General features: G+C 38.7%; 1 protein-coding gene across 3 annotated transcripts in view; it reads right to left on the bottom strand.

Moving 5' to 3' along the window:
- kdm6a (lysine (K)-specific demethylase 6A) overlaps positions 1–25,019 on the bottom strand; it is a 123,279-nt gene that overhangs the window by 57,867 nt on the left and 40,393 nt on the right. For 2 of the 3 annotated variants that reach the window (XM_062061663.1, XM_062061662.1), the window contains exons 6-8: positions 17,810–17,930; positions 2,369–2,423; positions 1,924–1,958 (exon numbers count right to left, since the gene is read on the bottom strand). In XM_062061663.1, the coding sequence (XP_061917647.1) occupies positions 1,924–1,958; positions 2,369–2,423; positions 17,810–17,930 (211 nt within the window). Of the gene's footprint in view, positions 1–1,923; positions 1,959–2,368; positions 2,424–9,901; positions 9,987–17,809; positions 17,931–25,019 lie in introns of those variants that run through there. The other variant, XM_062061664.1, reaches the window with a different exon arrangement.

Below are 25,019 nucleotides of genomic sequence, written 5' to 3' on the forward strand. Positions count from 1 at the left end.
TACATTACTTTTTAAAAAAAAATGTTTTAATTGATTAAGAATTGTTACAAAAAAGAATTGCGATTCAAAAATCTTTTTTTTTTTTTTACATTCCTAACGCACACACTTTAAAGGCCTACTGAAATGATATTTTTTTATTTAAACGGGGAAAGCAGATCCTTTCTATGTGTCATACTTGATCATTTTGCGATATTGCCATATTTTTGCTGAAAGGATTTAGTATAGAACAACGTCGATAAAGTTCGCAACTTTTGGTCTCTGATAAAAAAAACCTTGCCCCTACCGGAAGTAGCGTGATGACGTTGTCAGTTGTTCACTCCCTCATATTTTCCTATTGTTTTCAACGCAGCTAGAGCTATTCGGACCATTACCCCATTAATTTGAGCGAGGATGAAAGATTCGTGGACGAGGAACGTTAGAGTGACGGACTAGAATGCAGTGAAATACATATCTTTTTTCGCTCTGACCGTAACTTAGGTACAAGCTGGCTCATTGGATTCCACACTTTCTCCTTTTTCTATTGTGGGTCACGGATTTGTATTTTAAACCACCTCGGATACTATATCCTCTTGAAAATGAGAGTCGAGAACCCGAAATGGACATTAACAGTGACTTGTATCTCCACGACAATACATCGACGAAGCTCATTAGCATTAGCTACGAGCTAACGTGATAGCATCTGTCTCAAATGCAGACAGAAACAAAATAAATAAATCCCTGACTGGAAGGATAGACAGAAGATCAACAATACTATTAAACCATGTACATGTAACTACACGGTTAATAGATCTCAGCCTGGCAAAGCTTAACAATGCTGTTGCTAACGACGCTAAGGCTAACTTAGCAACTTAGTAACCGGACCTCACAGAGCTATGATAAAAACATTAGCACTCCACCTACGCCAGCCAGCCCTCATCTGCCCAGCTCATCAACACCCGTGCTCACCTGCGTTCCGGCGATTGACGGCGCGACGAAGGGCTTCACCCGATCATCCGTGCGGTGGCCGGTTAGCATCAGCTAGCGCGTCTGCTATCCAAGTGAGTAATCCTTGTTGTGTTGCTACAGCCGCCGCTATACACCGATCCCACCTACAACGTTCTTCTTTGCAGCCTCCATTGTTCATTAAACAAATTGCAAAAGATTCACCAATACAGATGTCCAGAATACTGTGGAATTATGAAATGAAAACAGAGCTTTTTTGTATTGTATTCAATGGGGTACCAATACTTCCGGTTCAATGATTGACGTCACGCGCATACTCATCCTCCGAAGGCTTTTTGAATCGGAAGTGTGGCGGGAATTTTAAAATTGCACTTTATAAGTTAACCCGGCCGTATTGGCATGTGTTGCAATGTTAAGATTTCATCATTGATATATAAACTATCAGACTGTGTGGTCGGTAGTAGTGGCTTTCAGTAGGCCTTTAATGCAACTGAATTTATTCTTGCGTACGTCGTTTTCTGGATTTGAAAGTACGTCTATTTTAGTAAGAAATCCACGCCGCTCTTAATACATTAGGCCATGTCTGCCAGAGAATAAGAAGACGTAGCAAAAGGGATCATTTGTTTGCTATATTTAGCAATTTTTTTTAGATTCTCTTTTTAAAAAATAAAAGTGACATGCTACTTTTTCTGGTCTTATTGGACACTTGCAACAAGCAGTGGCTCCAGCGTAAATGAAACTGCCCACTCATGCAGAAGTGAGAAATGCTTAGGGGTGGTGGGAAAAGTCTAAATTTGATCAAATATTTATTCACAAGTTGTCTGGCATGGCCAGTTTTATTCCGGCTGACTCCCCTTCGTTGCAATTACAGTTGTGTTTTCCACATTTAAGATAATGAACCAAGCTAATATGCTCATTATCCTCAGCATATACTGCAGCTATGTAGACCTCACTAACATGGAAGGAATGCGTAGGGCTTACCTGGATCTCATACAAATGAGCAATGTGGAACTGAACTGTGAGGGGAACAAGCAGAAAAATATGAATTAGTATTTCCTGGTTGAGGAAGCACACAGACAGAAAATCAATAATACTGTATTGCATGTTCTTCCTGTAGACCTCAGAGGGTGCAGATTGCACCCAGCATGGATCGCAGATGGGAAAAGGATAGCGAGACAGTAGGGTGCGCATGTAATGTGTAATGTGCATGTGAGATCTTGCAGTGCTCCCTTCTGCCGTCTCCTAGGCAACCCCGTTTTTTTGGGGGGCAGCTAGCGAGAGACAGGCTGGGGGGAACTGCAGCACAGAGAGGAGTAACGGCCCTATTTCCTTCAGACATGCAATGTGGACTTAAAAGGCTGGTGCAGAGCTGTTGTGGTGGCGCGTTTAATTATAGAATAATAGTCGTGGGCGGCCAGCGACTTACTCTCAGCCTTGGACAAAGTGCAGAGGTTTGAGTCGATCAACGCCAGCTGAAAATGCTGCAGAAAGAAAAGAAAAACAGAAAAAGATCAGAAACTGTTTTCATAAATATTACAACATGCGCATAGAGCAAAGAGGTTGCCGACTTTCTGCAGTCAGTTGCTACAGAGCTCCTGAAGTTATCATTCAAGTTTTGCATTTTTATACGATTATTAGCACCTTTCTGATGGGGTACCAACCACAATAATGTAGTAGTCCACCAATCAAAAATTTTCTCATTTTGGCGTGTTAAAATGTAATCATATTACCGTATTTTTCGGACTATAAGTCGCAGTTTTTTTTCATAGTTTGGCCGGGGGTGCGACTTATACTCAGGAGCGACTTATGTGTGAAATGATTAACACATTAGCGTAAAATATCAAATAATATTATTTAGCTCATTCACGTAAGAGACTAGACGTATAAGATTTCATGGGATTTAGCGATTAGGAGTGACAGATTGTTTGGTAAACGTATAGCATGTTCTATATGTTATAGATATTTGAATGACTCTTACCATAATATGTTACGTTAACATACCAGGCACGTTCTCAGTTGGTTATTTATACGTCATATAACGTACACTTATTCAGCCTGTTGTTCACTATTCTTTATTTATTTTAAATTGCCTTTCAAATGTCTATTCTTGGTGTTGGCTTTTATCAAATAGATTTCCCCAAAAAATGTGACTTATACTCCAGTGCGACTTATATATGTTTTTTCCCTTCTTTATTATGCATTTTCGGCCGGTGCGACTTATACTCCGGAGCGACTTATAGTCCGAAAAATACGGTACATTTTGGCAGCCTTCTGTTAGGGTACCAGACACATCGGGATGGAACAAGCCATACTTCAGTCTATTGACTGGCTAATAAACAGTGAAGTTCCCATGTAAAAAAAAATTGGAAAAGTACCAAAACAACATTTCCCAAACTTCTGTGCTCTTAAAGTAGTCAAATTATACTTAAAATGATCGTAAAACTGGGATTGCTTACTGCACTTGGAAAAACTCACGGTGAAAGCTCACTTCTGGCTGAAGCAGCTACTGCGCTAATGGCTTACTAGCTTAAATGCCAACATAACATGAATTCAAAACACATTAACGTAATTCCCCATTACAGATGTCATACGCCAATCGGAACGTATACAAACACATTGTTGTCTGAGCAACTAATCTATTCAATTGTGCACATTGAACACTCAAATAGCAATAAAATAGAAGCCAGAATATTTAATGTTTTGTCTTCCAAGGAAAGTAAATATATTGGGTGTCTATACAGTGTTTCCCATAAACTGCCAAGATACCTGTGGCGGTGGGGGCGTGGCTATGGGCGTGGTCACCATGACATCATCGAGTAATTTGCATAACTTACTACAATGATTTGATTTTCTCTAAAAAGGCTCAAAAAATGTATACTTACTAATTAATAATAACAGTTTTGTTTTAAACGTCCATCCATCCATTTTACAATATAATTACAACACTTTATGTACATATTTATATACAGATTTGAACAATAAGTTATTCACTGAAATATATTTATTAATTGTGGTTCTTGCAAAAAATATATCTTATAAAATATAAAAGCTAAAATGCCCCTTTAATTAGTGCATACCAAATAATTTAACTTTAGCCTACTACTACAACCATATTATTTACCAGCAACATAAAGTGAAACAGAGGCAGAGGTGTCCTGCCACAGTCAGTAACAAATAAACAGAAAACAGTAGTGGTGGTAGATAGACACAGAGCTTCATCAAACATCTGATCCACTGACCAAAGAGCTCCAAAAATCTTGAACTTTACTTAACCATGTGTTTCCTACTGCCTGCAGACTTTGCACCCTTTGTTATATACACATGTTGTGTTTCTAATATAGCTACATTTAATAAAGTCAAATACAAATAAGGCAACAAGAGAAGTATCCTACACTTCTCTTTTGTAAAGTAAATCTGAACAGCCAATATGGGCATCTACATCAACTATATGATTTGTCTGAGAAGCTGAAGAGGACAAAAAAAAAAAAAAATTTAAAAAAAATTATTTTTTTTAAATTTTTTAAAAAAAATTTTAGTTTGTGGCGGACGTAATTCTTTCGTGGCGGGCCGCCACAAATAAATGAATGTGTGGGAAACCCTGCTGTATATTTCACAAACAAATATAAAAGTGCTTAAAAAGATTTGCGTGTGTGTACTTTCTGCGCACATTCAACAATATCGTGATAATAATGATAACCATGATAATTTTGGTCACAACAACCGTGATGTGAAATTTTAATTTCAACAGCAATCTACTGATTGTTACCAGACGGTGGTCTCCTTTCTATGTTTGAATATTTTGGAAAGTACTTCAGTACTGTACCTATAGCTATAAGAGTTCAGTCAATTGATTGTTTAACAGGAAATCTTTGGTCCGAGTTTTGCGTTAAACATTTAATCATACCAATTTTTGGCACCCTGGTGTTGGGGTGCGATGCCTTAGCTATATAATTCAAAACATTGTAGTTTGTTTTCCTACTTAAAAACATACATTTGGTTATCATGCACTCAATTCTAAATGAAACCAAACCACTTTTTGGCACCCTCTTGTACCAATCACTGTCACACGGTACCTAAAGGTGTAGAAAATAAACTACCTTCTGACGCAGTCGTGTTGTGCTTTATAGTGGGCCTAGAAGAGCAAGCCCAAATAAGCAACCGCACGTAAAAAATTTTAAAACACAGCCCGCGAATCACAAACTTTGCATGCGACCTTAGTAAAAAGTTGCTTATAATACAGACTTGGCAACATTGCTGCTGCTAGCAACTCGGAACCCCGGTGATAAGTCGCAACGACATTTGATGGAAATAACGGTGGTCTTGTGAAGAGAGCGACTTACCAGGGCTTCAAAGCTAAACTTCCTATACTATATACCTTTTTTTTTTTTTCTTTGTCCATTTCTGGAATGATGCTGCTTTTCCACCGCTACCGTATGGACTGAGTGTCACACAGTAAATCGCACGATAAAAAGAACAGTGCTATTTAGTAGAGATGTCCGATAATATCGGTCTGCCGATATTATCAGCCGATAAATGCGTTAAAATGTAATATCGGAAATGATCGGTATCGTTTTTTTTATTATCAGTATCGGTTTTCTTTTTCTTTTTTTCTTTTCTTTTTTTTATTAAATCCACATAAAAAACACAAGATACACTTACAATTAGTGCACCAACCCAAAAAACCTCCCTCCCCCATTCACACTCATTCACACAAAAGGGTTGTTTCTTTCTGTTATTAATATTCTGGTTCCTACATTATATATCAATATATATCAATACAGTCTGCAAGGGATACAGTCCGTAAGCACACATGATTGTACGTGCTGCTGGTCCACTAATAGTACTAACCTTTAACAGTTAATTTTACTCATTTTCATAAATTACTAGTTTCTATGTAACTGTTTTTATATTGTTTTACTTTCTTTTTTATTCAAGAAAATGTTTTTAATTTATTTATCTTATTTTATTTGATTCATTTTTTTAAAAAGTACCTTATCTTCACCATACCTGGTTGTCCAAATTAGGCATAATAATGTGTTAATTCCACGACTGTATATATCGGTTGATATCGGTATCGGTTGATATCGGTATCGGTAATTAAAGAGTTGGACAATATCGGCATATCGGATATCGGCAAAAAGCCATTATCGGACATCCCTACTATTTAGGGAACTTTTGTTAATTTTGACAGTCCTATGGCAAACTTCCTTAGCTACAAAATGCCTTAAATGCCCTATAGGGTGGAGCTTGACATACACTGCAAACTGCTGGTTGGTTCATAGCTAGCTTATGTTACTTAAAAAGGTAAACATTTTTGGCCTCAACCGGCACCCCAACTAGGGCTGGGAATTTCAGGGTACCTCGCTGCGATACGATACGCGATATTTGCTTCATGCCGATGCTGCAATAAGGTGAAAAAATAAGTTTCATTGCTTATAGGTTCACCTTCTGTGAATCGTGCGAGAAGCAAAAAAAATGGGGGTAGCGGGGGGGTGTATATTGTAGCGTCCCGGAAGAGTTAGTGCTGCAAGGGGTTTTGGGTATTTGTTCTGTTGTGTTTATGTTGTGTTACGGTGCGGATGTTCTCCCGAAATGTGTTTGTCATTCTTGTTTGGTGTGGGTTCACAGTGTGGCGCATATTTGTAACAGTGTTAAAGTTGTTTGTACGGCTACCCTCAGTGTGACCTGTATGGCTGTTGGCCAAGTATGCCTTGCATTCACTTGTGTGTGTGAAAAGCCGTAGATATTATGTGACTGGGCCGGCACGCAAAGGCAGTGCCTTTAAGGTTTATTGGCGCTCTGTACTTCTCCCTACGTCCGTGTACACAGCGGCATTTTAAAAAGTCATACATTTTACTTTTTGAAACCGATACCGATCATTTTTAAACTGATACCGATAATTTCCGATATTACATTTTAAAGCATTTATCGGCCGATAATATCGGCAGTCCGATATTATCGGACATCTCTAGATAAGTGTTTTATATCGGTCGATATCAAGAATTATTTATATTTTTTTGTCTAACCGAAAATAAGGACCAGAAGAAAAATATATAGAATGTGAACATTTTTATTTAAAATGTAACCTTCCTCTGATTATAATCCGATCAGCTATCAAGGCAGAAAGGAAAGGAAATGTCAACACAAGCATGGAAACACTCAATGCGAACAAAGTTCTAAAACCATATTGAACACTTAATAACCCTTTTAAAATTAACATGCAAAAATAAGAAATGCGTAGAAAGATGCTTAGTGAAGTGTGACGAAATAGTGCAAAGTGTGAAAATGTAAGCATAGAGAAACCTAAGAAAAAACTATTTTGTGCCAGGAAATTACGGCTGTCCTCTACAGGGTGAGTGCTTTGGTCTGACTACGGTCCGTTTTGAAAAATCCCTAAAAAACCGCCAAAACGTGGAGGGGGCTTTTCCTGTTTTATCGACAATTTCTTTGCTCTATGCCACACTCATTTTTAGAGTCTCGTCTCACTTCACGCAAAGAATCAACCGCGAGACAACAACGTGGCGGAACCAAACTTGATAGTTGATACTGTTACCTGATTGGCTGTTAGCGTGTCACTCCCACTGATCAGTGATCACTTCCTGCATTGCTCCGTTACCAGAGTGCGAGTGGCTTTGTTCTTGCAACTAATGTTGATTTGCAACTTCCGGTTTCTTCCAACAAAGAAAGAAAATATATATCGAACGCATTTTTATTGATATCAATTACATGTCAATCGAGATGTATATTGATATTGTTTTATTGTCCAGCCCGAGTAATATACAACATTTTATGTTCAGAGAAAACAACAATATATTGATATTAGGGATGTCCGATAATGGCTTTTTGCCGATATCCGATATTGTCCAACTCTTTAATTACCGATACCGATATCAACCGATACCGATATCAACCGATATATGCAGTCGTGGAATTAACACATTATTATGCCTAATTTGGACAACCATGTATGGTGAAGATAAGGTACTTTTTTAAAAAAAATAATAAAATAAGATAACTAAATTAAAAACATTTTCTTGAATAAAAAAGAAAGTAAAACAATATAAAAACAGTTACATAGAAACTAGTAATTAATGAAAATGAGTAAAATGAACTGTTAAAGGTTAGTACAATTAGTGGACCAGCAGCACGCACAATCATGTGTGCTTACGGACTGTATCCCTTGCAGACTGTATTGATATATATTGATATATAATGTAGGAACCAGAATATTGATAACAGAAAGAAAAGGGGGGAGGGAGGTTTTTTGGGTTGGTGCACTAATTGTAAGTGTATCTTGTGTTTTTTATGTTGATTTAATAAAAAATAAAAATAATTATTTTTTTAAAAAACGATACAGATAATAAAAAAAACGATACCGATAATTTCCGATATTACATTTTAACGCATTTATCGGCCGATAGCCGATATTATCGGACATCCCTAATTGATATGATTCAATGATCTTGGTTAGAGTGTCCGCCCCGAGATCGGTAGGTCGTGAGTTCAAACCCCGGCCGAGTCATACCAAAGACTATAAAAATGGGACCCATTGCCTCCCTGCTTGGCACTCAGCATCAAGGGTTGGAATTGGGGGTTAAATCACAAAAATGATTCCCGGGCGTGGCCATCGCCGCTGCTCACTGCTCTCCTCACCTCCCAGGGAGTGAACAAGGAGATGTTTTTTTTTTTGATTGATTGAGAAGAGTATTGACATCTTAAAGAATTAAATCCATGTAATGCTTTAAAAAGGCAAATGGATGGCACAAAAAGCCAAGAGGCTTGTTTCCTTGTCAAATGCAGAGGCTAATTTCATCACACCTAGTGTGTGTGTGTGACAATCATTGGTACTTTACTTTATTATAAGGTTAACTATTGTAATATTTTGACATATACCAACCAGAGTAACAATATACCGTATTTTTCGGAGTATAAGTCGCACCGGAGTATAAGTCGCACCTGCCGAAAATGCATAATAAAGAAGGAAAAAAACATATAAGTCGCACTGGAGTATAAGTCGCATTTTTTGGGGAAATTTATTTGATAAAAGCCAACACCAAGAATAGACATTTGAAAGGCAATTTAAAACAAATAAAGAATAGTGAACAACAGGCTGAATAAGTGTACGTTATATGAGGCATAAATAACCAACTGAGAAGGTGCCTGGTATGTTAACGTAACATATTATGGTAAGAGTCATTCAAATAACTATAACATATAGAACATGCTATACGTTTACCAAACAATCTGTCACTCCTAATCGCTAAATCCCATGAAATCTTATACGTCTAGTCTCTTACGTGAATGAGATCAATAATATTATTTGTGTTAATAATTTCACACATAAGTCGCTCCTGAGTATAAGTCGCACCCCCGGCCAAACTATGAAAAAAACTGCGACTTATAGTCCGAAAAATACAGTACCTAAAGGCCAAGCGCTACATCGGTCACCTCTGACCTCCCAAAATGGGCAAAAAATTCCGAGAAGACTAGAAGCAGCAAAGTTTGACTCCTTGTAAGCGTGGCTGCCAGGTGTCCCAATATTAATCCACAGCATACACTTGGTACTCCACTCCCAAGTGGACATCATGTCTGCAATGTGCTGTCCATAGTCATGCCGTGCACAAATGTCCTTCCCCCCGGGGTGTCTAATAGCTCCTTATAGGTGGCTCCAAGGTGACGGCGGAGTCATGCAAGCATGCATTTAAAGAGACAATGTAAGTGTTGTATCTGGGTCATTTGTAGACCCCGTGAGAACAGATTGTACTAGTTCCATGTCAGCAAGACTCGGTCCACATAGAAAAGCATGAAAGTAAGTGAAACGCTGAATCTATGATGCAAAAGGTGGCGGCGGCCACGCTTGAAGATCAATGCCAGACGGACGCCGGGAAGGCCGCCCGGCGCCTCACACGTGCGGGACGCCGGCTTTGAACAAACCGAAAATAATCAGACAGAGCGTTACCTATACGACGGGGCGGCTTGTCTGCAGCCTTCTTCCTGGCGGCCCTCATGCATCTTCCTGCGAATGCTCCACACCTTCCTCGCTCCTTCACACTTACGGCAGATAATGCGGCACTGACTGTTAGCTTGACATTCCACCTCCCTTCTCAAATCTTTGCCTCTCGCTCTACACCACGTTTCTCTCTCACTGCTGTCTTATTTCCATTTGCCCCCCCCCTTCCTCTCTCCCTCTAGTGTCAGTGATTACTATTCAGCAGACGGCTGCAGTGGCGAGTGCAGAGAGTGAGAGAAAAGAGATGACACCCAATACCTCAAAGCGGCAACATTATCACCACCATCGCACCCTCGCCTCGGTTCTCGGCTATCAGCTACGGTTAAGCAGACAACTCATGCATCCATTGAGACCGTGTTCACACGCACCGAACGCTATAGTGTAATTTGTTTCAGACACACTTAGGGGATTGGTATTGTTCACTTTTTAACCGATACTAGTACCAGTCAATACTTAAAAAATGGTGCCGGTGCTTAATCAGTACGAGTGTGAATGTTTGGGCACCTAACGATTCGATCAAATTCAGATTCCCGGGGTCACGATTTGGTTCAGAGTCGATTCTCAATTCAACACGATTCTCGGTTCAAACCAATTCTCACAATGTATTATTTGTAGGAGTGTAACGGTACGTGTATTTGTATTGAACCGTCTCGGTTCGGTGGTGTAACGGACTAGTTTCCACACAAACATATTAAGCTAAGCTAAAGTCTTAACAAGCTGCTCCGCTTCCTTCTGCCTGTCTCTGTCAGTACACAACACCCAGCATTGTCCCACCCACACAACCATCTGATTGGCTACATACAGAGCGGTAACAGCCAATCAGCAGTGCGTATTCAGAGCGCATGTAGTCAGTGGGATGAATAGTCTCTCCTATTGCTATTGTACTATTTTTTCCAGCTATAGTTACATTAATCATTAGTAATGGATAGGGTTGGGTATCGAGTATCGAGTATCGATTGGAACCGGGACTAACTTTCCGATTCTCCCGGAATCGTTCAAAAGTTTAAATTTCGATTCATAGTTTCGATACCCAGTCCGCCGACCGGAAAAAAAGAATAAGTCCGCCGACCGGAAGAAGAAGCCGCTGAACACCAACGAAGAACCGCCCACCGCCGGAAGTGTTAGCATAGCCGAGCCTATGTAGCCGAGCGAGTCAGTCAAGCATGGACAGCGGGCCTCGGCGGTCGAAAGTGTGGCTTTACTTTACTAAAAAAAATGAAATATCGGCTAAATGTAACACGTGCGACAGGACTGTTTCGTGCTTAGGAGGGTGCACGTCGAACATGATGAAGCACCTCCGAGTTCATGGAGTACAAATAAATGCGTGTCCCGTCTTTGACGCGCTGCGCCGACCGTCCTCCTCTGCCTCTTCCTCTTCCTCTGGTTCCGACGCCCAGCCTGGCACCTCCGTGACTGCACTGCAGTCCGAATCCGGTAAGTAAAACAATATATATGCAATAAATAATGTGTTTTGCGCCAACGTTGAGGCAGCTAACAAATTAGCCCGCATATTTTTTCATAGACAATATACAACCTGTTAGCCAGGCTCCGCGATGTGCTCTTTCCTGCAGCATCATACACTTATGTGTAAAGGTGTTTTCATGAGGTTTCCTGCAGCATCATACACTTATGTGTAAAGGTGTTTTCATGAGGTTTCCTGCAGCATCATACACTTATGTGTAAAGGTGTTTTCATGAGGTTTCCTGCAGCATCATACACTTATGTGTAAAGGTGTTTTCATGAGGTTTCCTGCAGCATCATACACTTATGTGTAAAGGTGTTTTCATGAGGTTTCCTGCAGCATCATACACTTATGTGTAAAGGTGTTTTCATGAGGTTTCCTGCAGCATCATACACTTATGTGTAAAGGTGTTTTCATGAGGTTTTCAAAAATAAAGCTCTCTTGAGGAAAGTGTACCCCTGGGAAAATGTATTCATAATGTATAATATTTATATTCAAGTTCATAGATTTGATATTTATATTCTAGTTGAAAACAGCCCTGTGAGGAATTTATAGTAAAGTTCATAAAAAGTTAATAGAATTAAAATCGATGGAGAATGTCAGACTATTTCATTCAGAAAGACTGTAGGTTAGCTAGCTCATTTAAAATATCCTAAACTTTTTTTTGGACCCTGCCTCTTAAAAGAATCGGAATCGAGAATAGTCAGGAATCGGAATCGAAACAAAGAATCGAAATCGGAATCGGAATCGTTCGAATTCAAACGATACCCAACCCTAGCTAATGTAGCAGCCTAGTTTTGAATGGCAGGGTCCCTGCTATCACATGTTGATAAAAATATAACATTTACATAATAAAAATCAACTACAGGCTTCCCAAATGCTGTAATAAATTAAGCGTGATGAGTTGACTTGAAACTGTTTAACGTTGCACTTTTTATATGAAGAAGAAAAGTTTTGTCATTTTATTTAATCTGAGCAACAACCTGAGGCAGTTTAATGTGGATTAACGTGGGCAGAATTATTATAGTGTTCCCAATGTTAAAAGGATAAAGCCACTGTTTACAAATTTGGTAAATAAATAACCAAAAAATGTATGTTTTGTTGTTTTCTAACTGTTCCGAAAATGAACCGAACCGTGACCTCTAAACCGAGGTACGTACCGAACCGAAATTTTTGTGTACCGTTACACCCCTAGTTATCGGAGCTAATTATCTTCGCCAGTAAGTTGCATAGTCACTGGGGTTAGTTAGTTACTTAGTTAGCAACATAGCTCAAAAAGTTATGGGCCGGTTTTGATGAAACTTTCTGGAAATGTCCAATTCTTTACTATTGTGGGATATGTCCTCCTCTCCTTTCTACAATCTTTGGCTAAATTAGCTAACAAGGAAAGTCAGTAGGCGTGTGTACGTGTGCAGCGTACAGTGAGTTCATCATGCAACGTGTACAACACAATCCAATGTGGGTTCTAAAAGTTTCCATCATCTCATCAACTCCATGCCTTTTGAGTTGGCTCCAGCAGGATAGACGTCCTCAAAATAAATCTGCACTCCCTTTGTTTGTGTTCTCTATATTCCAAAGTGTGCACAGTGGGAATGTGTGTGTGTTTGATGTGAGAAAGTGTGCAATGCTGGCTTTGTGCCAGTACTCAGAGAGCGGACGTGCAGCACATGCCGCACGCTTCGCTCGATAAATGGCAGCCAAAGCTTTCAGACACCTTCCACTCTTACGCACCATTTCCCCCCCGCGTCACTCTTAAGGACCCGCACGGACACCTTTTCCACAGATAATGCAATATTGATTTCATGGCATAACCCTGCAACATCAATATGGCAGCTAACAAATGCCAGAAATGTGTTCGGACGTACGATCGGATGTTAGCCGGCATTGGCTCCTTGTCAAATCACACCTGATGTGCGGATTAGTTGGCAGGTATTCCGGCAAAAAGCACACAAATTGACAGCGAAAAGTCAAATTTACAATATATTTGAAAAAAAAGTGAGTTTTAATCTTTTTTATTGTATATCTTCAAGGGACAATAGTATATATATTTTATGTACAGTAGAGTAGCCAGTGTACAGCTTGTATAGTAGTTCAGATTTGCTATCTACTGTAAATGAGTCAAGACACCAATTGTCCTAATTGTCTCCTTAGTGTTAATATTCAGTGTGAGAAATAAGGGTCTCTCGATACGTTTTCACTCTCGATACAAGACTGATAGTGAAGCCTTGAGTATTAGCTGATACCGATAATGCGCTAACAAAATACGAATATAAATTGTCTTTTGGTGGTGTTCTTAGCTTGACGAGTAAAGAAAGGACTTGAGGCAGTGAAAAACAACAACAAAAGCAAATGAGATGTGCTGTGGGTGAATGGATTTTTCTTGCTAGCTTTAGCTTCGTAGTTTAGCCGCTGTTTCAACTGACCATCTCGACATTGTTTAGTTTAGGACGCGTTTTGGGGATGAATGGGTGTTCCCGGACAATTTTTTTCCAAACAAATATTCCTTCTCCTCACAATGACAACATTTCAATCCCATTCAAGTCAATTTCCTTGATATTATTTTGCGTTTATCAGCGGATTCCGTTTTCTTAGCCAATTATGTGACTCTGTCCGTGGTTACTTCGATGCGGAAATCATATGCCTTACTTTTTTTTGTTGAGTTTAGTAATCATTAATTAGCGCTAGGGCTGGACGATATATCGAGTTTGTAAGATACACTACCGTTCAAAAGTTTGGGGTCACCCAAACAATTTTGTGGAATAGCCTTCATTTCTAAGAACAAGAATAGACTGTCGAGTTTCAGATGAAAGTTCTCTTTTTCTGGCCATTTTGAGCGTTTAATTGACCCCAAAAATGTGATGCTCCAGAAACTCAATCTGCTCAAAGGAAGGTCAGTTTTGTAGCTTCTGTAACGAGCTAAACTGTTTTCAGATGTGTGAACATGATTGCACAAGGGTTTTCTAATCATCAATTAGCCTTCTGAGCCAATGAGCAAACACATTGTACCATTAGAACACTGGAGTGATAGTTGCTGGAAATGGGCCTCTATACACCTATGTAGATATTGCACCAAAAACCAGACATTTGCAGCTCGAATAGTCATTTACCACATTAGCAATGTATAGAGTGTATTTCTTTAAAGTTAAGACTAGTTTAAAGTTATCTTCATTGAAAAGTACAGTGCTTTTCCTTCAAAAATAAGGACATTTCAATGTGACCCCAAACTTTTGAACGGTAGTGTATATCGATTTATTTTTAAACAAGATATGAATTAAGAAAATATCGTAATATGGATATAATTTATTTCCCGTTGAAATAGGGCTGGGCGATATGGCCTTTTTAGGGCATGTCACGATACACGATATATATCTCGATATTTTGCCTTAGCCTTGAATGAACACTTGATGCATATAATCACAGCAGTATGATGATTCTATGTGTCTACATTAAAACATTCTTCTTCATACTGCATTAATATATGCTCATTTTTTTAACTTTCATGCAGAGAGGGAAATCACAACTAAGTCAATTTAGCAAAACTGTATTTAATAAACAGTTATTAGGCAGTGGCACAAACATTCATGTACATTCCAAAACAGAAAGTGCATGATTGTCAGAGACATTTTAAAACAAGCTATTAGTGCACTTTTGTGCATGATGTCACCAAGATGACATATCAAAACAACACTAAATTAAAGTGTACTTTTTGTACAGAACGCCACTACAATAGTTAAAAACAAATAAAGTGCACTTTTGTGCATGATGTCACACAAGATATTTCAATAAACTGTCAAATAAAAATGAGCTGCATAATAGGTTCCTGCGGACGTTATCTCCTACTGTTGTTGACTTTTTTTTTTCATACGGTGTTTATCTGGAAATGGTTGCTTCGGCATTTTGTTGGTGTGGCACCGAACGGAGATGTTTACATGCGGGGTTTCAAGCACTCTTCATTCTCTAGCGGGTGACTTTTCAAATGATGCTACACATTAGCAGTGCCGCTACTTTTTGTAGCAACGCTTTTGCCGCATAAATGTTGAACATATTCCCGCTTGAAGCCAAACCACCGCCGGACGATGGATCCCGCGCTGTTTTTCTTGGGAATTAATACAAACCGGTGTGATTAGGGTTGGGTATCGTTTGAATTCGAACGATTCCAATTCCGATTCCGATTCTTTGTTTCGATTCCGATTCCTGACTATTCTCGGTTCCGATTCTTTTAAGAGGCAGGGTCAAAAAAAAGTTTAGGATATTTTAAATGAGCTAGCTAACCTACAGTCTTTCTGAATGAAATAGTCTGACATTCTCCATCAATTTTAATTCTATTAACTTTTTATGAACTTTACTATAAATTCCTCACAGGGCTGTTTTCAACTAGAATATAAATATCAAATCTATGAACTTGAATATAAATATTATAAATTATGAATACATTTTCCCAGGGGTACACTTTCCTCAAGAGAGCTTTATTTTTGAAAACCTCATGAAAACACATTTACACATAAGTGTATGATGCTGCAGGAAACCTCATGAAAACACATTTACACATAAGTGTATGATGCTGCAGGAAACCTCATGAAAACACATTTACACACATAAGTGTATGATGCTGCAGGACACCTCATGAAAACACATTTACACACACAAGTGTATGATGCTGCAGGAAACCTCATGAAAACACATTTACACACACAAGTGTATGATGCTGCAGGAAACCTCATGAAAACACATTTACACACACAAGTGTATGATGCTGCAGGAAACCTCATGAAAACACATTTACACACACAAGTGTATGATGCTGCAGGTACTTAAAAATGTTACCGTGCTCCCACTGATGGGCTAACCTGGTGCAGAAAAGCAAATAAACAGTAAGAAACAACTTGCAAAACCCAGTCCAGATTAGCAGCAGGTACAGTATAAAATCAGAGACAGTTTTTGTTTAGGAAAATGACCATATCCGCCTTCTCAGGCAGGATGCGTGAGCGTTCTGGACACATAGTGTCTCCTGCTGTGGAAAATACACGTTCGCTGGGTGTGGTAGAAGCTTGAACGCATAAATAGGAGAAAGCTAGATATGACAGCAAAGGATAAGTCTTTTGTTGGTTCCACCGGACCACCACCATGCAGCAGGGTCGTCAGACATAAATATCGGTGGAACGTCCTGGTACATCTGCAGCTCTCTCTCCACTCGTTTCTTGATGGACATGGAGCTCCGTTATTTCATTTTTTTTTGTAAAGTAAAGCCACACTTTCGACCGCCGACGCCCGCTATCTATGCTTGAGCTTGACTGACTCGCTCGGCTATGCTAACACTTCCGGCGGTGGCCGCTTCTTCGTTGGTTTTCAGCGGCTTCTTCTTCCGGTTCGGCGGACATATTTTTTTCCGGTCGGCGGACTGGTATCGAAAATAGGAATCGAAATTTAAACTTTTGAACGATTCCGGGAGAATCGGAAAGTTAGTCCCGGTTCCAATCGATACTCGATACCCAACCCTAGGTGTGATTATATGCATCAAGTGCTATTTCAAGGCTAAGGCAAAATATCGAGATATATATCGTGTATCGTCGCATGGCCTAAAAATATTGAGATATTAATAAAAGGCCATATCGCCCAGCCCTATTTCACAGTAAACACAGTACTGTACAGTAGTACAGGAGACAATCAAGCACTCTGGTGGCCAAAGCTTGACATCGCTGTATTTAAAATAACGTGTGTATTATATGTGGCTGTACTGCATGTCTACTTGATAGATGATGACGAGGTTTTCTTGCCATAGAGCTAATAGTAGTAACTATTGTACATTACAATCACAGCTTTGTTGTTCACAGATGTTGCATGTGCCTTCTTTCTGTCGAGGCGGCGGAGTCATCATTCTCGGGTACTCTCCATGGAAACGACAATGCCAAAGTTTTTAGACCTTCCCACTCTGGAGGCCGTGATCAAAATCGTTCATTTCAGACTACCAAAAATGCAGTTCGCATGTGGATACAAGGCTGAAACGGTTCATATCTTCACCGTTTCGACCTAAAAAGGGTTCTGTGGGAACAAGCCCTTAGTGAGCCAATAAACTTGAGACTAAGAATCATTTTTTTTAAATGCCTAAAATTGTGCTTCAAAAAGGACTTTCATCATCTTGGACAAAAAAGTCTGGAGGTGAACATGATGAGGGCGAGTGCAAGATCAGATAGCAGCCCATTCCCTACGGGATCAAAAACTGAAATGCTGTCAAGTTATTGTATGGACGTCTAACAGCTCACAGGTGTCAAAAAACAGTCCCCGAGGGGGGTGTGGGGTGTCACTCAAGACAGATGATCAAACACTCTTTAATCTGAAAGGTGGACAAAGGCCTCTGTGACGGCGCGACGGAGGATGGCACAATTAGTTGACTGTACCTTTAGGCTGGACTCCTGGTCTGTGTTGACTTTAAACATGAGTCCCAGTCGCAGGTGAATCTCTTTAGCGCGAGAGAAACCGGGGTCAATGTACAGCACCTCCTGAAATGCCTTGATTGCCCTGTAGAACAAAAATAATAGCCGTGTTGGTAATGTGTTGATATAACATTATGGTGTGAACACAGCTCCAAGGCCTTGAAGAGATATACAGTCTAACGCAGAGGTGGGCAAACTTTTTGGCTCAGGGGCCACATTGGCTTTTGAAATTTGACAGATGTATTAATCATAATACATCTATTTTCAACAATATCATATCAGAACATCAAAGAAACGTAAACATGGTATTAAAGGGTTCAATCAATGTTTATTTATATAGCCCTAAATCCCAAGTGTCTCAAAGGGCTGCACAAGCCACATCGACATCCACGGTACAAAGCCCACATAAGGGCAAGGGGAAAAACTCACAACCCAGTGGGACGTCGATGTGAATGATTTTTTTTTTTTTTTTTTTTTTTTTTTTTTTTTTTGTTTGTTTTTTGTTTGCGCCATGCTTTTTTAACCTGTAAAGCACTTTGGTGCAATCTAAAAAGTTGTTGAAAATGTGCTATATAAATAAAGTTGACTTGACTTGACTTGACTTGACTATGAGAAACCTTGGAGAGGACCGCATGTGTGGGTGACCCCCTCTCCCCCCTCTAGGGGAGACTGGATGCAATGGACGTCGAGTGGGTCTGACATAATATTGTGAAAGTCCAGTCCATAGTGGGTCTAACATAATAGTGAGAGTCCAGTCCATAGTGGATCTAACATAATAGTGAGAGTCCAGTCCATAGTTAACACTTACATTCTCTTTTAGTGGGAGCAGTGTGGTTGATCACCCTTTTTTGCCAGTGCATCGAAATCTAGTATCAGTTTTGTTGTGACAATTCTCAAAACAGATCTTTGCTCAATTCTGTTTTAATATTTGGCGGGCCGGATTAAAGGGACCAAGGCCGTAGTTTGCCCACCCCTGGTCTAACACCATACATAATATATCTGCACTCTAACATCAGTCTAATGGAAACATACCAATGGATTTAAAGTCCAAATCCCTGAGGTGAGAGGCTTATACCAATGCTATGATATGCTGATGTGTATGATGAGAGTTTAAGTAACCAGCTGTCAGTTATTTACACTTGGAGATTAACAACATACGTGTATTGCAAGTCCGCACACAAAGAAGAAAAATCATAAATCATATTTTTTTGAAAAGCTGCATTTAAAATAAAGTTGTCAAAAGTATCAAAACGTTGATACCAACACGCAAACAATACAACAATACCTGCTTTTGCCAGTGTTCAGTGGGTATGGATCCATTACCAAGTAGTTAAAGGGGCATTATTGTTCATATCAATGCTGAAACTACATTTTCAGTATCATTGAATGATTACATTTTTGATCACAATTATAATCTGCCAATACACAGAATGCTGTTTAACAAGTTAAGGGTTTCCCCTCCATTGATTGTGGTGCAGTGCCACAGATGGATAAAGTTTGGACACACCTTCTCATACAATGTGTTTTCTTTATTTTATTATTTTATTGTATTTCTTTATTTTACATTGTAAATTGTCACATCAAAACTATGAATGAGCACGTGTGGAGTTATGTACTTAAAAAAAGGTGAAATCACTGAAAACATGTTTTATATTCTAGTTTCTTCAAAACAGCCACGCTTTGCTCTGATAACTGCTTTGCACACTCTCGGCATTCTCTCCATGAGCTTCAAGAGGTAGTCACTTGAAATGGTTTTCACTTCACAGGTGTCATAGTTTTGATGCCTTCAGTGACAATCTACAATGTAAATAGTCATGAAAATAAAGACAACGCCATGAAATGAGATGTGTCCAAACTTTTGGCCTGTACTGTATATGTGTGTGTATATATATATATATATATATATATATATATATATATATATATATATATATATATATATATATATATATATATATATATATATATATATATATATATATATATATATATATATATATTTCGATTTTTTTCCCACACCCCTAATATATATATATATATATATATATATATATATATATATATATATATATATATATATATATATATATATATATATATATATATATATATTAGGGGTGTGGGAAAAAAATCGATTCGAATTTGAATCGTGATTTTCACGTTGTGCGAATCAGAATCGATTCTAATTTTTTTTATTAAATTTGTTTTATTTTTTATTAATTACTCCAACAAAACAATACACAGCAATACCATAACAATGCAATCCAATTCCAAAACCAAACCCGACCCAGCAACACTCAGAACTGCAACAAACTGTGCAATTGAGAGGAGACACAAACACGACACAGAACAAACCAAAAGTATTGAAACAAAAATTAATATTATCAACAACAGTATCAATATTAGTTAAAATTTCAACATAACAGTGATTAAAAATCCCTCATTGACATTATCATTAGACACTTATAAAAAATAAAAATAAAAGAACAATAGTGTCACAGTGGCTTACACTTGCATCGCATCTCATAAGCTTGACAACACACTGTGTCCAATATTTTCACAAAGATAAAATAAGTCATATTTTTGGTTCATTTAATAGTTAAAACAAATTTACATTATTGCAATCAGTTGATAAAACATTGTCCTTTACAATTATAAAAGCTTTTTACAAAAATCTACTACTCTGCTTGCATGTCAGCAGACTGGGGTAGATCCTGCTGAAATCTATGTATTGAATGAATAGACAATCCTTTTGAATCGGGAAAAAATCATTTTTGAATCGAGAATCGTGTTGAATTGAAAAAAAATCGATTTTGAATCGAATCGTGGGACACCCAAAGATTTACAGTGTGTGTGTGTATATATATATATACACACACACACACACACACACACACACACACACACACACACACACACACACACACACACACACACACACACACACACACACACACACACACACACACACACACACACACACACACACATACATACATACATATATATATATATATACACACACATATATACATATATATATATATATGCTTGCATATATATATATGCAAGCCTGGCTTAGGGAGGAGGACACCCCTGCCATGCAGAGTCCCCAGGGATTGTACCAACTAGTCCTTTCAACAAATATATATATATATATAAATACATACATACATACATACATACATACATACATACACACACACACACCTTTATAGTCATAATCTACACAGTATAAAGAGATTTGAGGAGCCTCTACGTAATTAGCACGATATAAAGACTATACAATTTGAAAGTACAAATATAGATACGCGGCAAAACAGGGGTTAGTGCATGTGCCTCACAATACGAAGGTCCTGAGTTCAATCCCGGGCTCAGGATTTTTCTGTGTGGAGTTTGCATGTTCTCCCTGTGACTGCGTGGGTTCCCTCCGGATATTCCGGCTTCCTCCCACCTCCAAAGACATGCACCTGGGGATAGGTTGATTGGCAACACTAAATTGGCCCCAGTGTGTGAATGTGAGTGTGAATGTTGTCTGTCTGTCTGTGTTGGCCCTGCGATGAGGTGGCGACTTGTCCAGGGTGTACCCCGCCTTCCACCCGAATGCAGTTGAGATAAGCTCCAGCACCCCCCGCGACCCGAAAGAGACAAGCGGGGGGTGGAAAATGGATGGATGGAAATATAGATACACAATATGAAAAACAGACAGGCAAACAGACAGTGGTAGTTTGTGTCTGAAGGATCAGTGTTGGTGCAATAATACAGTTTACTAAAAGTCCACTTTCTTTTCTTTTTTTTACAAACTGCAAAGGCACCTGTCTGGGCCTGGGGACCTCATTTCCCAAGTTTGTGAACAATATGTTGGGAGGGGCGAGGGTATCGCCACAGTGCCTACGTCAGCTTTGAACTACAACTTTTTGTTCTCACACTGCCCACTTCTATTTTATGTGCTATAGTTTACAGCCCAACAAAGCAAAATAAAAACATTGATAAAAATATTGATTTGTGGCAATTTTAAGATCTATGTCGAATGCACCTCTGATCAGCTGGCGAAAGATTTTAACTCACTATTAGAATCTTTGGACCTCACTCAGTCCATAGCCTGTCCGACTCATCAGCTTAGGCACACACTGGATCTTATCTCCCATGGACTGTCTATGATGTTCGTAATATACCCATTTCAGTTCACTCACTCATCTGCTTTGAGGCTCTAGCGCAGTGGTTCTTAACCTGGGTTCGATTGAACCCTAGGGGTTCGGCGGAGTCTCCGCCGTGGAGGTCAAGACACACCCGACTCATCGTGTAGATAAAAACTTCTCCCTATCGGCGTATTATGGATACCCCCAAACATTGTTCCCTCTAATTTTCCATCTGATTTGCAGGTGTGTAATTTGTTGTGAGTTCATGCACTGTGTTGGTTTTGTTCTTTGAACAAAACCAACACAGTCATGCACGGTTCATTTTGTGCACCAGTAAAAAAACATAACTTTGTTTTGAATTTGAAAAAAATAAAACATTTTATTTTTCACTAAAGAAGGGTTCGGTGAATGCGCATATGAAACCGGTGGGGTTCGGTACCTCCAACAAGGTTAAGAACCACTGCGTCTAGCGCCTCCACCTCCAACCAAGCCTGTTCCTTCCTACCGTAGCCGGATTATCACCTTCTCAACATCCACTGATTTTGACCTGTCATATGTCCTGAAAGTGTCCTCTCCTCTTTCCACTCGACATGCTCCCAGATCTTGGACTCTTGTTGCTCCTCTCAGGGACAAAAGTAACCAAATCTGCTCCTGACCCGAAGCTAAATGAATCCACGCTCAGGCAGGCTGAGCGCAAATGGACGAAAGATGGACTTCATGTTAAGGGACAGTCTTGCCACATATCACAAAACTGTGAAAGAAGCAAAAACTAAATATTTATCTAACATCATCACCAACAAGTCATCGCCCCAGAGTTCTATTTAACACTATTAACTCTGTTATTAACCCCACCACTGCTGTTTTAAATGCTGTACTTGAGCACACATGTGATGCATTTCAACAGTTTTCCATTAATAAGGTCCAGCCTGTCAGGCAATCCAACTACTGTCCTACTTGGTCCTCCTGTACAGCACATTTTTCAGAATTTTGAATCAATTTCCATTTCTCATCTTAAAAAATCAGCCCAGCAATTAAACCCCACTGGCTGTCCTCTAGATTTTTTCTCTGCTAAAATAATGCTGGAAGTTATGGACACCATTGGTCCAAGCCTTGTTCTCCTTATGAACAGCTAATTCAGGCTGGGTATCGTCCCCACTGCCCTGAAGCATGCTGTAGTCAGACCACTTCTAAAAAAAACATAACTTAGACCGGTGGTTCTTAACCTTTTTTCAGTGATGTACCCCCTGTGAATTTTTTTAAAATTCAAGTACCCCCTAATCAGAGCAAAGCATTTTTGGTTGAAAAAAAGAGATAAAGTAAAATACAGCACTATGTCATCAGTTTCTGATGTATTAAATTGTATAACAGTGCAAAATATTGCTCATTTGTTGTGGTATTTCTTGAACTATTTGGAAAAATAAATAAAAAAATAACTAAAAACTTGTTGAAAAATAAACAAGTGATTCAATTGTAAAGATTTCTACACATAGAAGTAATAATCAACTTAAAGTGCCCTCTTTGGGGATTGTAATAGAGATCCATCTGGATTCATTAACTTAATTCTAAACATTTCTTCACAAAAAAAGAAATCTTTAACATCAATATTTATGGAATATGTCCACAAAAAAATCTAGCTGTCAACACTGAATATTGCATTGTTGCATTTCTTTTCACAGTTCTTTTTGACAGACATTTTTAAAAAATCTCACGTACCCCTTAGCATACCTTCAAGTACCCCCAGGGGTACGCGTACCCCCATTTGAGAACCACTGACCTAGACCCATCCATTCTATCCAACTTCCGTCCAATATCACATCTCCCTTTTCTGTCCAAGATCATGGAAAAACTTGTCCTTGCACAACTTCAGTCACATATGTCCCTCACTGATATTTATATCAAAGTTTCCAGAGCGATTTATAATCCAAAATATACGGTAATAATAAATACTTATGGCAATTGTTTGTTAAAAGCCAATTTAAACAAAAAAAATGTTTAACCTGGATTGATTAATAAAAATATCGATCTAACCTCTGTAGTATCGACCTGATACCTGACCAGATACTTGGGTTGTACGGTATACGGTCGTGACATTGCTGGTATTACAAGCAGAGGAGAATGTTCGGCAACACACAATCACAGAGTACTTACAGGCAGACAATGTGTGTAGACAGAATAGGGGGAATGGACTCTTTTTGGCTTAAAAACTAACGATAAAGGTGAAGCTATAACACTGAAACGCTCTCAGGAAGAGGTGCTTTAAGACATGGCTAGCTAGCTAGTGGCTAACGTCCATCCGCATCCATTTTAGCTACTTCTAAATCGCTAATCCTTGCCTCCATTGATCCTTTTTTTAAATTCATATAATGTTTATAAACTCAAGAAATGCGTCGCTGGACACATGAGGATTTCAATTATGACCAATGTATGATCCTGTAACAACTTGGTATCGGATCGATACCCAAATCTGTGGTATCATCCAAAACTAATGTAAAAGTATCAAACAAGAGAAGAATAAGTGATTATTACATTTTAACAGAAGTGTAGATAGAACATGTTAAAAGAGAAAGTAAGCAGATATTAACAGTAAATGAACAAGTAGATTAATAATTCATTTTCTACCACTTGTCCCTCATAATGTTGACAAAATAATAGGTAGATAAATGACACAATATGTTACTGCATATGTCAGCAGACTAATTAGGAGCTTTTGTTTGTTTACTTACTAATAAAAGAAAAGTTGTCTCATATGTTCACTATTATATTTAAGGACAAAATTGCAATAAAAAACATATGTTTAATGTACCGTAAGATGTTTTGTTAAAATAAAGCCAATAATACAATTTTTGTGTTCCCCTTTATTTAGAAAAGTATCAAAATACATTTTGGTACCGGTACCAAAATATTGGTATCGGGACAACCCTACCAGATACTATACTTTTTTCAGCAGGAAGATAAAATGTTGCCTGGAGGCCATTTGCTAAATAAACGCTGATTTTTATGAATAAATAAAAATTATTAGCGTGTGGCCCATTACA

The sequence above is a fragment of the Entelurus aequoreus genome, linkage group LG10 (genome assembly GCF_033978785.1).
Source record: "Entelurus aequoreus isolate RoL-2023_Sb linkage group LG10, RoL_Eaeq_v1.1, whole genome shotgun sequence".
Lineage (NCBI taxonomy): Eukaryota > Metazoa > Chordata > Actinopteri > Syngnathiformes > Syngnathidae > Entelurus > Entelurus aequoreus.